Here is a 16,933-nt window from a genome sequence, read left to right on the forward strand (position 1 = left end):
TACCTTAAAGGTTCACGAGTAGTTGTTCTGGAGCTTTCATATCCCATGATCTTCATCAGTAGATGTTCAGTTATCCGGAAATTGTAAATGTTCACATTCCATGTATTTGTTTATGTTTTACAATACTGTTTATAGAAAGAAGCAGGCCATGAACCATACACTAACTGTTTTTCATCAATCTATCAAAGTGTATATTGCTGTAAAACCTACAATCAATAATAATAATAATAATAATAATAATAATAATCAAATTATTGTGAATCATTACAATACAACCCATCAGAGTGGTTGATTGGGGTAAATACTAACTTCATGACTTGCATTGTGGTTGGTAACACTCTGTACTCTAAGAAATGTTGATTAGGTTTTTCACATGTTTATGGCATTATATATATGTAAGGAGTTTTATTGGTGTCAGTCCTGATTCAGACCCAAATAGTTCTAGTGCCAGTGGAATTTCATCAGTAAATAACATTTTGTCTTTCACAATACTTGGTTGACATTTTTACAGCATACCAACAATGACAAGGTAATGCTGCTTCACAAACACAATCTCGGCTGCAGTTTGAAAATGCTGAAAGTTCAGAAAGTTCATTTTTTTTCTTTGAGGCTTTTGTCTGAGATAATTCAAGAGAAAAATCATTAAGAAAGGCATTTAAGAAACATTTAGACAGGACAGACTGACAAATTCTTTCCCCCTCAGTAATGCAGTATGCTGTAAGGGCATGCGTGTGTGTGTGTGTGTGTGTGTGTGTGTGTGTGTATGTGTGTGTGTGAGAGAGAGCGAGAGAGAGAGAGAGAGAGAGAGACCTAAGGGTATGTTATAGTAATAACCAATCTAAAGGCAATCTAATCTCTTACCCGTCAGGCACCCACATAAATACTCTCACATCCTTAATCATTTACCTCTTGCAGACTTTTTTCCCTGCTGAGAAAAGTCGAGACGGGATGAGTTGGTAAATTATAGACAGACATGAAATGTGTTGATCCAAACAACAGCAGCAAGGATGAAGGGAGAGAAAGATAGAGAAGAGCAGAAACAGCATGCACTGATGACTCAGCCTCCTGACTTTTACACAGTGATAAACAGACTACTGCCCCTAAGTCACAGTGACGCACCCCAACGCATATCTATCTCTCCAGCTGAAAACTACTAAAAGCTCTGGAAAAGACAAGAAGCTGCCGGCAGCTCAAAAAGTTAGCGGATGACGTCAAATGCTAATGGGACTATGCCTCCAACACTCACCTACTGCCATGGTGGGAGGGGAAGTGCTGATGTTTCCTTGGATAAGATATGCTGTAGCTGTGTAGCTGTGTGAGGCTGCATAGACAGACTACTAACAATTCTAACATGCTGATGTTAAGCAGCTGTAATATTAATCTATAGCCTACTATACACAATCCCAGAACCCATCGTTTATTGGTCTAACCGTGATTTAGCTTCTGAGGGCAATAACCAATATTTTGGCGCCAGAAGGAGCTTACCCTAACCCTTTGGACAAAATATCGATACAGCAATATATCATTGCAATGATACATATCATATTGTGAGGTAGTAGGCAATACTTACATGCCAGTTTAGTCTGTTAGCATGCTAAAATTTGATATTTGATCATTAGTTTGGCTTATTTGCCGTCTTACTGGTAGTTTGATGGAGATATTTCAGTTTGGTCTCTGCGTGCTAGCTTGATGCAGGGAATTGAGTCAGCGGAACACAGTTCTGCACCACCAGAAGATGAGAAACACGCCAAAGTTGTCTAATTTATTTATACTTCTTAGTCGGCTTGCTAAAATTCACTCATTCACTTTAGTTCACAGTTGGAGGGTGAGGAAGGTGAGTTTATGCAGTCACCAGAGCTAATGCTAAGCTAGCTGTTGATGTTAAGTGAAATACCTTCAAACCATTGGCTTCTTAAACTACAATGTCTTGTTTTCTATTTCTTTTAAATTGATGATGCTAGATCAAAAGTCATGGGATCACCAACGTTATTATAACTTATTCTGAGGGGGACATAAATGTTTAAAACTAATTTTAATAGCAGGCCATTTAACGGTTGTTGAGAGTGACCTACCAACAGGTTGACATTGTCGTCCCTACAACCATGTTGTGAGTAAGACAAAAAATACACTACTAAAAATAGACCACAGTTCTGCCCCGTCCCTCTCTGTATACTTAGGTTTTGTAGTCCTAACATTCCCATAAAAACTGCAGTATTTGAGTTCCATCTTTGTAATCAGCATTGCCAATTAGATCTCTATTAACAATCATATACTGTCAGTCCACATTGGACAACACTTCACTTCTGTCTCTCCTCTAGTGCTTTTCTTGAGCTCCCAATTATTTTTTCCTTCTAAAGGGTCTGGTGTGTTTCTTAAGGGTTTGGGTGACTGGGCTATATAAATAGGTTATACTGTATGTGACGGGACTGAGTTGCTCGAGAATTCTGGTGTTGTTTAAATGTTATGCAACTTCCTGCTTCCCATCTCAGGTCATTCAAGTATAATAATGTAACACTGAGATATATAAATATCCAATTTAGAAATGATCCAATCATATTAAGCAATCTTATGAAGCCAAAATCCCTTCATTACATCAGGTTATTCAGCAAAACATGGGCTGTACTTAGTGTCAGTGTAGTTGGCCGAATAAAGCAACAACAGAAACCAACTTGACCCAGCAGTGAACTGCAACAAGTGTCACATTACTCCGAATTTAGTCAAACAACTTCAAAGTTGCGATTTACCTCGCCAGTAAAAACACAGTTCTGGCAAGAAAAAAATGGTGCTTAGATCAACAATTGAGACAGGCTTTTCTCACATTTCAGACATCATGTTCCTTTAAGTCCAACTGCTTCCTGTTAAAAAGAGAATATTGATTTTCACTGTTGTTTCTACTCCCTGGTCCCACACTGCAGGTCTTTCATATCCCTCAGTTTTCCGAAGTTATAACCTAGTGAATTATTCTTAAGTCACTCCTCCCATCACCTACCATATAAAGAAACCAAATGCAAACATCTCCAGATGAGTGTAGAAATGAATTATTCATGTTAAACTGCTACCTAGCCCTTTCATTGTCTCTCTGCCTGCTCTCCACAACATCCCATTTCAGAGTGACAGTGCTGTGACTGTGTGAGCGCTGCAGAGATTTGAGCCCTGTTCCAGCGTCACACAGATATTTCTCCCAGATAGGCCAGCTATCATTCACATGTCACACACACTCATCATCAAAGCCCACAGGCAGGCGGCACATAGATCACAACAGAGTATAAGTGGAGCCATACATCCTTTCAGATGGCCTCCCAGTTTCAGAAAAATTCATAACATGAAACACTAAGACAGCCCACTGAAATGATCATCCAGTGATGAAAAGGTAATATGTGCAACATGCAATAACTGATTCATTTATCTTGTTTTAAAGAGGGAGATAGCAGCTTTTAGTAGAGACAATCCTGTTGATGTTGCAAACTAGATGTTTGTATTTGTTCATCCACAAAGAAAATGAAAGGAATCCAGCAGAGGGGAATTACATAAACACTGTTATGGCCTTTGAGTCGTCTGTAATTCTGAAAATCTGTTTGGATAGAACAGAATATATTTGATTCTGTTAATTGATTCTACCAAAACTCACCAATAAGGCAGAGCCGCCTGCACTTTAATTCAAATGATTGCTTTTAATTAGAAGGGACCCAAGTTCATTTATCCGCAAGGCAAGTATTAATTACTTTTGTTTAAATACGAATCAGTGCAATTACAAATGAATACTTTGCTCCTGAACATTGATTAGTTCCGTGTTGGGATGAAGCGGGAACCGAAAATGCCCCTTTGTGCTGTCTGCACCAAACGCTGCCAGCCAGTATTGGACCCCCAGTGGAATTTCTAATGCAGAAACCTGATGACCTTGATCATGCCTTGAAAAGCTGAAAGACCTCGACACACCAGAGGGAAAGAGAGAGAGAGGCTGTTAGGAAGGAATGAGGTTGACTTCTGTAATCCCAAAGGTGTGACTGGAGTCAGTTCTCCGACATCTTTAACCTCCAGCTGGGGCATCTGGGGAACCAGGGAGTCACAAGAAATCAACGGCTGGGAAGCTGACATGTCACCTAGGTCACACTCAGCTCTCTGTTCTTAAGCTAAAAATGTCAAGCATTACAAACAGTGCCTAGTGCAGTTGCCTTCCCAACTTGGGTTATTTACACACTGATTGATTCCACTAAAGTCCCCAAGACAATAAAAATGCATAGCCGTTTTGCGTGACATTTGTTTAAGAAAAAATGTGTTTATTCCTTACATGGTGAATTCATTAGTCAGTGTAGCTTGTCTTGAGTCACTTAATTGCCTAACATGTAAATATAAAGCTTGGGGAAAAGGTTGCAGCAGCTAGTTGCCATGTGAACCTGCCATGCCCTTATTGGAATAGCATATTTAATCAAGCATTTGATTAAATGTGCTTATTTGCTTTCTTGCACAAAGTTAGATGATAAGGATGATATAACTCTCACATCTGTCTGGTATATATGAAGCTACATCTTGGAGACAGTTAGTTTAGCCTAGCACAAAGACCAGAAACAAAGGAAACAGCTAGCCTGGCTACCTAAAAGAACCTGTAGAGTGAACCCTTCTCACTTCTAAATTAACCTGTTTGTTTAATCCTTACCAAAACAGGGAGGTTGTGTGCCAAAGTATTTTTTTGGCCAAGAACGGTGACATCCTGGAGTCTCTCCTGGCTGCCTGATAACCTCACAGCGACAACACAGAGACAAACATGATTAGCTTGTTAATTTAGAGTTGCTGGTCAGCAGATTTCTTTATACTCTTGGATAGAGCAAGGTTAGCTGTTTCCCAATGCTTTCAGTCTTAATGCCTAGCTAGGCTAACATTCTGATGGCTCCAGTTTAATATTTAACATACAGATATTGCAGTGGTTTTGTTCTTCTCATCTGACTATGGACAAGAAAGCAAACAAGCATATTGTCCAAATATCTAACTATTGCTTTACGGTTATGCAATTGCCATACACTGTAGAGTGTGAAACATATTTCTAGTACTTATTAATAGGCAACAACAAGAGAAAAATAATCAGTTTGTAGGTGTGATAACCCCAGGCAGAAATCACAGCGGAGAAATGCATACGTTTGGAATTGTGAGCCCTGTGATTTCCTACATTTTTGGATCATATAACTGCACTGACATCACATCACCCTGCATCATGCACGGCAACCACCCTGGAGAAGTAAACAGCTTGACACAGGCACACAGCTTTGCTTGCTCAATGCCAGATTAGTATCTAAGTCCAACTAAAGAAAACAGGCCGGCCTGTCTGAATCTGTGCTGAGTTATGGGTGGAATAAGCACAAAGAGACCTTTCAGATAATCAATCACCCCCTCACTGCAAAGTTTACAGCAATATGACTATTTAATCGCCTTTAGCAAGGGGTTTACATACTCTTTAAACAAGAGAAACAGCTCAGAGTGTATCTGATGAGAAGCTGCAACTACTTCTATTGTATATAAAGTAGGAACATTATGAATCTCAAATTAAACTGTGTTTTTAAGACAAACTTTTGCTGTCTGAAAAAAGCTTTAGAGTGGCTTCAGAGTTGAGACCTGAAAGCTCCTGATCCTGACTATTAAATGTAGATCCATACAAACCCTGCCTCAAACAAAATGATCATAACCATATGTTGTAGATGGAAAAACAGAAGCCACTCAATGAGCTTTATGTTATAGAGTGAATGAACAGTGGGGCTGTTGTGTGTGCTAACTGGTATCGGACAAAGACTCCCACTACACGGGGAAAAGTCAGTGTCAAATTGTCAAGTCCCGAGTCCTGATCGCACAATACTCCCCTCAGACATGGACGCCTTGTCTGGAACATTCCAGAAAGTTCTCAGTCTCCCTCCCGGCTGATATGAATGAGTGCATTGACCTGAAAAGGGATGCCCTCACTCCCATCTTTACCACTCACTTACACTCACCATAAATACCTGCTTCTAGCAAACGGCACTTTGTGTGTCATCAAAAAGCCCAAGGTTTGTTTGTGTAGCAGGAACCCATTTCAGTAGCATTTGACGTGCATCATAGCTACCTGAATCTGGTTACAAAGACAACAGACACCGCTTAGCCCAAAAAAGCAACAGAGAGGGCCAGTGAACCTCAAGAACAATTGTTTAAAGAGCTTCTTGTTGCTCAAAGACATGTTCAAAACACTTTAGAAAGAAAGTTTCCGCCTCTCTGCCTCTCTGTCTCTCACTCTCGCTCTATATCTTCAGTAGTTATTTAGTAGCTGACACTGAGTGATAATGAGAATAGAAAACATATGGAGAGGAAGGAACATGAAAGGGAGATGAAATAAGAAACAAACACAAGCTGTGTGAGTGCTTGTGGAGACACCACTGCTTAGTAATAATGTTGGCAGGACTTTATTCTCACAAAACAACCACAAGCATTCACAAATGACTAGAATATACATCCCTTACCATCACTTTCCATTTTCATATTAATTTACAAAACAACAGACAAACTTGCAAGGAAAGTAATGAAAGAAAATGACTGCCTGTCTTTGTCCATCTCACTTCACTCTCGGTGTTTGTCCATCTCAGGAAGTGAACATCATATGGCTCTCAGTGGGCTCCCTGCTCTTCCTAGCTAGATATCAAACGTAGATCCCATAGCTGGGATATTGTCCAGGAAGACAGGCACATTGTGTGCACACTCAAGACGCACAAATGCAAGTTTTAACCACAAGCCTGCTAATAATAAGACCCCATCAGAAAAAGACCCCATCTGTCTCTTGAGGAGCTGGCCAAGAGGGTTCTGATTCAAACATGATATGATCGAATCAGACACTGATGTGTTTTCCCTGGTGTCACCTTTTGTCCAAGCAACTCCTACGCCTAGATAAACATTTCAATACATGTTGTGATGAATAGGAGCATCTGTATGCCTGCATGCATTCATGAATGAGTGCATGAGTGAGGTAACCATGATGTGAATGGAAGGGGAGTGTGTTTCCAAGGCAACAGCCATTCCTACAGATATTTAAGTTGACAGCATGTGCCATGACAAGTCACTGTGTATTCGTGTTTGTGTATGTGTGAATCCATGTGTGTGTATGTGATAAGAGCATCTGTTCCTTGTTGCTAACTGGAAACCACACAAAACTGATGGAAAGCTTCAAACCAAACCATACACAGCTGACTTTCCTTTTAAAACCACACACAGCAGTGAGCAGTATTTGGTATATTTTACAAGGCCGTTAACAACTGTAATTTTAGATCATGTTTACAGCAAAAGCTACACAGATATTTATGTTGTCGTGGTTTTATCAGCTACATGCATACCATGTACTTGTAATACCTTGCTTTAAATGACAACTGCTGTCTGCACAGTCTTACTTTTAAATGCCTTTCCATCACACTCTTTTAATGCGGAGTGCACAAATGGCTGTCTTTGTTTACCCTTGCCATTCAATGTAAAGGCAGTGCTGGAAATGGGCAGCAATCACAACAGCATGGAAGCTGGAAGCTGGAAGCTGTTTTTAATTTGCACTATTGAATGGAGCAGCACTGATTGCCTCTTGCATTATTATTTATTTATTTTTCTATTCAGTTTTCTGAGAGTTTTGTCCTTGCAACTTAAAGGGGAACAATGCAGTTTCAAAATGTATACATGTTATTTCCATGGTCTAAGACAGTCCAAATATATTGGTACTAAAATTCAAATTTGTGATGTATCAAGTATTAAGTGTGGAACTGCTCCATAGACGACAAGTTGTGAAATATGTTATAGATGATACTGAGAGCACCAAGGATAATTTTCTGAGTTGGTACATATTCTGTTTCACAACGGAGAACACTACAGTAGAATAAAGGGTTGAGTCTTAAGTCGCTTTGTATGCATTATATACTCATCATGTATACTATTGTTCAACGTTTGTTTAAATAAAAAGTAGTATCGAAAGCACTCAGCTGGAATAACCACGTCACTTCCTGATAGACGCATGGTAAACTATGCCATTCTCAGCTCTACTGGCGTCACCAGATACTTTTTAAATTACTTGAAAAGGAAAGCAACTTGTCAAACGGTCCCAAGTGACAAAACGTTGTTGATATGACTGTATTGCATTGTGGGAAAACCAGTGTTGCTGGTGTCCAGTGTTTGCATATTGTAATATTTCACTGTAAATACTATGAAATAATCTTTCTATTGGTTTCATACTAAGGTTTAAGACATACTAAAACATCTCACTGTTTAAGCCTACTTAATAGCATGTTATTATAGAATTTCAAACATAACTAAGCTCATTTGGGTATAAAAAAACCCGAAATGGGCCCACAAAAATCTATCTCCCATTCACTGTCTTTGGAGAAGCTCTAGACTTTATACTGTTTACGTGGGCAGATAGCTAATGCTTTGCATTAAGATGGTGGAAAAGATGGTAAAGTACTGCTCACAGATCAGCTTTGATTTAAGCTAGATGGACATTAAATAAGGCTGCCATGTAGAAGATGACACAAAGTGCTGAGCTAGAATGGGCTTGCGCTGCTTTTAGATCAGCTTTAATTTATGGCACGTGGGCAGATACTGCTACTGCCAAGTATCGTGCAGAATGAAGGAGAGTGTGTGTGTGTGTGTGTGTGCTGTAATGTAACAGATGTGTGTGGCGCATGAATGCAAAGCCAATGTTGAATAATATTCAGAGGTTAATTCAACTCCACCACCGTACTATGAACATTTCTAGGATTGTTTCCGCCATTTTCTAACTCTCTCTTTCTCTGGTAAATGCATACCAGATGTGGGTTTGTTGGATTCCTCCTACAAAGTAAAAAACAGCACAGAGAGGAGAACAATCTCTTCATCCTCCATCTACACCATCTGTGTCTTAACCTTGAATTTCTCTTTCACACATACATGCACACAGACACACACATAAACGTAACCTCCGTCCCCCTGCTCATATATCTCCACTCCTCCACAGGCTTCTTCCACAGCTTCACTCTGCCTTTGAGACTGGGGCTAAATTCTTCCGAGATTACTGCCTTTATTAAAAAAGATCAGTGTAATCCTCAACTTTAATTCTGTTATACCGTCTCTGTCTCTCACTGTACTCTGGCAGTGAGCTAGGATCGGCCGCTGAGCCAGGCCTGCCAGGGGAATAGAGATGACACTGCAGGAAGTGGAGACAGCTGGGTCTGGTCTGACTGCCAGTACCCCAGATTAGTCGGAACAGTAGAGCTTAGTAAGGCTGAGTCTTTGTGATTATCCTTTATGTATTATACACTAAAATCTTTTCAATAATATACACTTTTTATTATGCTCTTAATATCATAATTCTCAATGTTTGTTCCATCACCAACTAATATAAAACAATATGCATTCAACGTACAATGAAAGCTTTTACTTGTGGTGTGCAAACGTTGAGCACAGCATCCTTAAAGTCTGTTGACAACAATGAGGACAACAAAATCTTATCTTATGTTGTTATCATTTCATTTCTGGCAGGCAGACTAATCATTACGTAATGGAGAAGACCAAAACATCCTTCCTCATCTTTATCAAGTATTAACGATCAGGTGAAATATCCACCAACTGTTCACCTGTCTTTCAATCCAGTTATGCAAGTATTGGAGGAACGATTAGCTAATCAGTTCCATGGGTAGGACTAACGCCATTGTCAAGTTGTGTGATTACATAGACAGCACTCACTGGCCAATCGCAACCAAGTTAGTTAAACTAGCACTCACATCATAGGCTCTGCCGTAGCCTACTCCATTGCTACTGTTGGGTCTCCAAAACGGTGGATAACTTGCTTTGAGTGTAACAACCACAAGCAAAAATGACTTGTTTGACTATCAGAATATGATCCTTTTGGTCCAATAACATTTGGAAAGTCTAGAAGAGCCGCATGGTTTAATTATTTTATCCCCGTTCAAGTAAGCGTAAGATTAAACCGGAAGTTAGCCAGTCTGAGTCTGAGTAAGCTAGTTCGGTTAGAGGACACTGAATTCTCCTCAGCCATGGAAGTTGGTTAGAGTGCAAGGTGGTGTCAGACTGAAGATGTAAACGGAGTATAAATAGTTGACAATCCTGTCTGATAGCTCCTCACCTTGTGATAAATGTCACATTGCACCAAAGTTCTGAGGATCACAGAAGAAAAAGAGCATCATTCTTCATTTTCCCCTGTATCGCATTTGCACAGCCCCCTGGAGCATTAGTGTCTCATATCGTCTCTCTGCTGAGCTCACCAACTCCTAGAACTCAGAGGGAGGCTAATGTGAATCAGCCACCTGTTGTTTCATTAAACCACAACTTCTCTGTCTGCCCACTTGTCCAACGCATGCATGACCTTCATTTGACACAGAGGTTCTGTTGAGTTGTTACCCAAGCTGTCAGGAAAATACAGCCTGTCAAAGAACACTTCCTAACTTCAAGACACGCCACAGGGTTAAAATAATATTGCACAAGCTGTTGAAAGCTTTGACATCTTGACTGCACTGCTTGGTGGTATTTTTCTGAAGCATCTTGAATATGCTGAGAGCAATCACAAAAAAAATGAGCACCGGGTCTCACACTCAACCACCTTGGTATTTTACCAACAGACGGGGTTGACTTGGCAGCACGCCGTCCGTGGCCTTTATGGTTTCCAAATGGGCAGACACAGCTCACCTTGATACACCGGTTTGTTTACTCGAGCACTGATTAGGCCGTGTCCTTAGAGATGCTCTCACCACACTGTTATCGATCTTTATGCTTTTTTTTTCTTGGTGGAAATCCATGTACAAGTGTAGAACTCTTCTTCATTCACACAGTGAGGTACATTTTCTCCTCCTGAATTTTCAAGTCCATCTCCCCCTTTACCTTCCACCACTCCTCCCTTCTTCTCACCCGCATTCATTGTTCTGGCAGACAGTCCTCTCTTGTTTTATCCAGTCATCTCGTCCATCCATCCATCCTCTTCTCCCCGGGGGATTATTCAAGCTTGGCCTGGCTGCTCACAATTCTCTCACTCCAGGCTGAGAGACACAGATAGGCCAACACACCAAGCTCCATTAAGACATACAGACCATGCTGAAAGACCCCATAACAGAGCGATCAAAAAGGGGACAAGGATGTTTATATATTAAAATATATATATATTTTTTTTTAAATACTCAAGAAATAAAATGAAAAGGAAAGGCAACAATTGATCAGTATAAAAGAATAATAGAATACAATTCAGGTATATTGCCCCTGAGGTAGTATTAGTTCTGTTAACTCTGTCTTCAGATGAATTCAGTTATTCATCTTTTTTTATTTGCGTTAGTAACCTGTACAGACATGAACCCTAAACATCATAATCATCATTATCATCATCAGTGTGCTAGGAACCTCAACAGAGGGGAAAAAATAAAAAAGAGCAGGAACGGAGTATTCTGTTATTATGTACCATACATAGCTTTTGACAATGGAAACGCAAAAATAGCCTTTCTAATGTGTAATGAACTGAACCAGGACTGCTTGGTGGAAACAGAGATTTGAACTGAAGTGGCACTGTGTTCCACTTTAATGGACCATTCCAGCTCAATTCATCACCTGCCCTTCAACTTCAATCTTTAACTCCCTCTGGGACTTTCACTTCAACTGATACTTGAACTTCACTCAGCGCTTACACTTCAACTTCGTTCAGTGCTTTTACTAAAACTGATAACTTGTTGTATGTGTTGTAAGTGCCAATTCTCAGCTGTGAGCACACAGTATGTTTGTTTTGGAGGTAAAACAGAGTCTTCAGGTCCACTCAGCATTCACATTTAAACTTCAACTTTTCAATTTTCAGCAGCAAGAACACATTTTAAAAAGCTGTGCAAGTGCAATTTTTCAGCATGCAACTTTCTTTCAGAAGATTTTGCCTTTTCTGTTTCCCAGTGTTATCATACCAACCTAATCATTAATTTCCTTTGTTGTCCATGTCAAGGCAACTACCTGAAATGCTCATACTGAGAGTGTTGTCATATCTAATGTCATGGGATTAAGGTCAAACAGCTGAGGCTCGACAGTTCTGAGTGATGTTCTGTGTGTTTGTTATTAACACTGCTTACCTCTGCTGTCCCCGAGGCACTGATGACTTGTTGCCTGACTGAACACAGGGCTTAACACTAATCTCATCACTGCTAAGTGATGACTGCGCACTTAGTAAGTGCTGATAGACATGTATAGTATAACACGTACGTGGGCACACAAAATCTTTATTTTGGGTCTCAGTTTTAGCGCAGTAACAAAATCGTTAGATAAAGGATGGATTTATTTTTCACCAAATAACTTCTTGAATTGAAGAGAAAATAATTGCAGACCCAAAGGATTTTTATTAAAAACCTGACTTGAGTCAACTGCCGCTTTTTAGTCTTTAAAGAAGAAACTTGGATGTACACCTCCTCTGTATATGTGTGTCATTTCGACCCTCACTTTGTCCTTTTCGTCTCCTCTTTTACCCTTTTTCTTCCTATTCAACCCATGATTCAACCACACCTTATACCCTGCAACCTCCCTGTAGGTCCATTGTCCCAAATATCTAGCCTCTGATCAGCAGTCCTGTTCCAACCTGTACCAGTCTGATGTGTGGGGCCGATAGCTGAGCTTTGCAGAAAGGTAGATGTTATTTGTCTATGCATAGATAACAGACTTCTAATTTGAAATGCAGTTTTTGTGTCGCGGCAAACATCTCCTGGTCTCACTACTGCATTTTTGGAGCAATGTTCATCTGAACTGATATTTCTGTTTCTTTTAGTCAGGGATGTTTTGTCCAATTTCGGCCTTTGCAAGAAATATTTCTGTGCAAAGATCTGGATCTGTGAAGGCAGATATAGGTCATAGGTCAAAATCAGAAAAAAAAAAGATTACAAAATAAGTACATAATATATAGTCCTTTAATTAATTTTAAATATAATCTTTTTAGATCTATTTGATATAGGTCTCTGTTGTGTGTACAATGGTTAGCAAGAGCATTAAGCTGTAATGTATTGTCCAAAGGTAAGTCTGTAGCCCGCTCATGTGAAAGGCAAATCAGAATTATCAAACTGTGGAAAAACAAAGCCTGTAGACTGAAACCCACTGGTGCACATCCATCACTCTATTTGTCCTGCATGGTAATTATGTTGATCATGCATCACAAGTGCAATCATTTTAAACACAGGGGGAGAGAGAGAGAGAGAGAGAGAGAGGGAGGAAGAAAGACAGAGTGAAACAATGCAGAGAAAGAAAAAAGACAGCGTTAGAGCCAAAGGAGGAAGGAGAGAAAAGGAAATAGACGGATGACATGATGGAGAGAGGAGGCACGGCAAACAGTCAGATGTTTTGACACGTCGCAAATCGATAAAAGGCTGAATGCCAAAAAGTGAATAGTGTTGGGTGGATCCGGCTCTGCAGCCTTTATGTGCATGTACATATACAGTCAAGTGCACATGTATGAGATTGTACGTGAGCGCACAAGTGTGTTTTTATACATATACACTGAGGAATAAAAGACAGCCCTGTCAGAGAAAATGCATTAGTAGATAGATGCATGTGTTTACATTGATGTGAAGTGTGTAAAAGTGTCAGTGTGTGTGTGCACGTGTGTATTTAAAGTCCACATACCTGTGTATATGTGATGTTTTGGCAGCATCTTTTTCTCAGATTTTGTACTGTTGAAGATTGAATTGAATTATACAGTATGTAAGAATGTTGCGTGAATGTAAATAATTAAACTACTTACACAAATTAAATATGAAAGTTGACCTACGCAATATCAAATATCAAATCAGACAAACGGCACTTTTGTTGAATACAACAGTGTGATTGTAAAGCACAAGTGTCTGAGCTATGACGTCCAGTGTGTGGAGCCTGCAATTACAAAGCTAAACTGGAGGGCATAACTGTGAGTAGAGAGAGGGAAAGAAGAAGAGGCACGGAGACAAGGGTGTGAATTCCAACACAAGATTATTTTCCTAAACAGACTCGATGTCGCCATAGTGCCATTTGCAGATTGCTCACCGGATGTGCCCACAGCATCGAACAAACCCAAACATGATCCTCTTTGCTAAGCCAAAAAAAATTATCTGTGCATTACCATGGAAAATCTGAAAATAAACGTCAGTGCCCATAAAACACTGACAAAGGCAGGCACGTCCCAGACAGGGAAGCACTCTGTCGTGAAATCACACAGGAGTATCTATACAGGGGCTGCTAATGAACATTTGGCCACGGTGTTTGACCCAAGTAATGATTGTGCAACCAGCAAATGCATGATCGCAGCTCTGATCCTCTCTTTCTTCTCTCTCCATCTCACTGCCTCTCCTCTAATCATAAACAGACACATTCCTGTAGAAATGAAGCAGAGCTCTGCCAGGTTTCAGGAATGTGATCACACAGCAGCACTGTGTTTTCCAGTGTCCACAGCTGGACTTTCAAAAGTATATATATATATATATGTATGTACGTTGCAGCACACAATGCAAGAGCATGCATAGCAGCCCCCATTTTACTAGAATAACAATGGAAACGAACTTTAGCAGTTTATTTGTCACTAACACATAGGTGGGGGAAAAATCCTCCACTGAGCACATTGTGACCTAGTTCCATCAGTAGCTTTACACAAGTGGGTTATAATACCTGCAAGAATAAAGCTTCCTTTGTTGTTGTCCTTGCACTGGATTTCTTTTGAGGGGCCTACTTTGATGTTAGTTAATTGTCAATTTTCATGTTCTTTTTTATTATTAATGATCACGTATGTGTGGTTGTGTGTGTGTGTGTGTGTGTGTGTGTGTGTGTGTGTGTGTGTGTGTGTGTGTGTGTGTGTGTGTGTGTGTGTGTGTGTGTGTGTGTGTGTGTGTGTGTGTGTGTGTGTGTGTGTGTGTGTGTGTGTGTGTGTGTGTGTGTGTGCATGCTCCACTACAGACTCCTCGGTGGCATATAGACTTGGAGCCCTGGGCCGGTGAGAGTCATTCTCTGGAGGATGAAGCAAAAAGATTCCTCAACTACATCACAACACCACAAGTGAGTCTTCATTGTTTGAATTCTTACAGGTATTTAAAACAAGTTCCTGTTTGTATATATTTGAGGTATTTGTAAGGGAACATGTACAATATTAAAATCTGCAGTGATGGAACGTCACTGTAGCAAGTACATGTCCTTTTAAAGCTGACTGCCCAAATACAGTACAGGATGATTACAGCACAATCTGATATGGAATATTTGCAGAGCAGATATGAAGATGTAACAGTATTATGAGATTCTTGCCACATTTTTAAGATAAAGAATCTAAACATGGCTGCAGGGTACAAAAAATATTGTTTTTAAACAAGAGCTGCGCATTTAGTCGAGTTTGATTCGGACCTACAAGTCCCTAGCTGCTCTATTGTTTATGTGGGAACTTGTTCGTGTGTTTTATTCATGATATCGGCTGTACTTGATGCTTTACTGCAAGCTGCAACCAGATGCGTAATGTAGCACTAAGGTCGTACTTAAGGAGTAAAGACGGATAGTGGGAGTAGTTGTTGCTATTGAGAACCAGGGAGTACATTATTTTGACAACTCTTTGTTTTGTAAAGTATATCAGAGCGAGCATGTATCTATCAGCCCATGACTGAGCTACACTGAAACCTCTTTCACATTCAGCTCAGCTGGAGAGTATTAGCCTCGCTCCACAGCAATTCATTACTCTATTGATTATCATACAGATGGATCTCACAGCCCCTCTATTCGTATTTAATCAATGAGATGTTGTGGTTTGAATGTTTGTTTATATCAGTATTCAATTGCCACAAATCAATTAAGATGTTCAGCATAATAATTTGAGAAACATTGAGGAATTTAGAAAGCCTGAAAATGATGTGCTCTTGTCCCTCTTGTGAAGGTAATGCAAAGATGCAGTTTCATTTTCACTGTCCGAAACATAAGGGTGCTGCGGCTTTTATTGTAATGAAATTGGATTGGGGATAAATCAGCATCTTATCTTTTTCCCTCACACAATTTAGTGAGAACACAGAGTACTCCACTCTAAATGACTAAGCAAATGTTATATATCTTTTGCAAAGCAGACATTCAGCTCATAATGAATTAGCCCCGGCATGTGTCTGTGTGTGTGGGTGTGTGTGTGTGTGGGTGTGGGTGTGTGTGGGTACATGTGTGTGCAACTTGTGCATATTTGCGTCTGTGAAAGGAAGACAAGGACAAGAACAGAGAGAAAGAGATTGTATGAGTGTGTCTGTGTAAGTGTGTTTCTGGGAAGCTGTTGAAGGGAACTGTCCATCATACACAGTGACAGGCGAGGGTGGAGGGAGTTAGAGGGGGCATAGCAGCCTCCTCCGCTGTAATGCTGACTGACACAGTGCCTGGTGGAGCTGTTACTGAGAGAGATGGTTTGCGACACAACCGTCCAATCAATAGAAGTCAGTGTATGGTGCATGCATTTGTGCACCAACACACACACGCACGCACACATACGCACACACACACACACACACACACACACACACGCACACACACACACACACACACACACACACACACACACACACACACACACACACACACACAGATAAGATGAAATGTATTGTGGGGTATTTTTTCCTTTACAACGATAAGAAGCTACTATTCATTTATTAGAATGTGTGTAGTAACAGGTCAATTTATACAGCTCAGTATTCAGTGAAGGAGTTAGTGTTCAGCAGTTCAACGCCACTGATAAGTTTGCGGCAAAATAATCAACAGTGATTTTGCATTTCATTGCACACTACATTGTGTGCTGATGAATGCTTTCAGCTGGAACACATTAACAATGACGGGCAAAATGAAGCGTTTTCCATATTCATTTAAATAAATTACTGTGCCAACCACATGTGCAATACTATCCCTGTGCCCTTTGCAGCTAAGATTACATTGGGGGACTTCATCAAGTGACACTGAAGTTGATTTAGTCGGT

The 16,933-nt window shown here is 40.2% G+C and overlaps 1 protein-coding gene across 1 annotated transcript in view; it reads left to right on the plus strand.

The window, feature by feature from the left end:
* mettl24 (methyltransferase like 24) overlaps nt 1–16,933 on the plus strand; it is a 33,681-nt gene that overhangs the window by 3,410 nt on the left and 13,338 nt on the right. Inside the window, exon 2 of the mRNA XM_083934376.1 lies at nt 14,908–15,006. Coding sequence (XP_083790502.1) covers nt 14,908–15,006 — 99 coding nt within the window. The remainder of the gene's footprint in view (nt 1–14,907; nt 15,007–16,933) is intronic.

Source organism: Echiichthys vipera, assembly GCF_963691815.1.
Source record: "Echiichthys vipera genome assembly, chromosome: 19".
Classification (NCBI taxonomy): Eukaryota; Metazoa; Chordata; class Actinopteri; order Perciformes; family Trachinidae; genus Echiichthys; species Echiichthys vipera.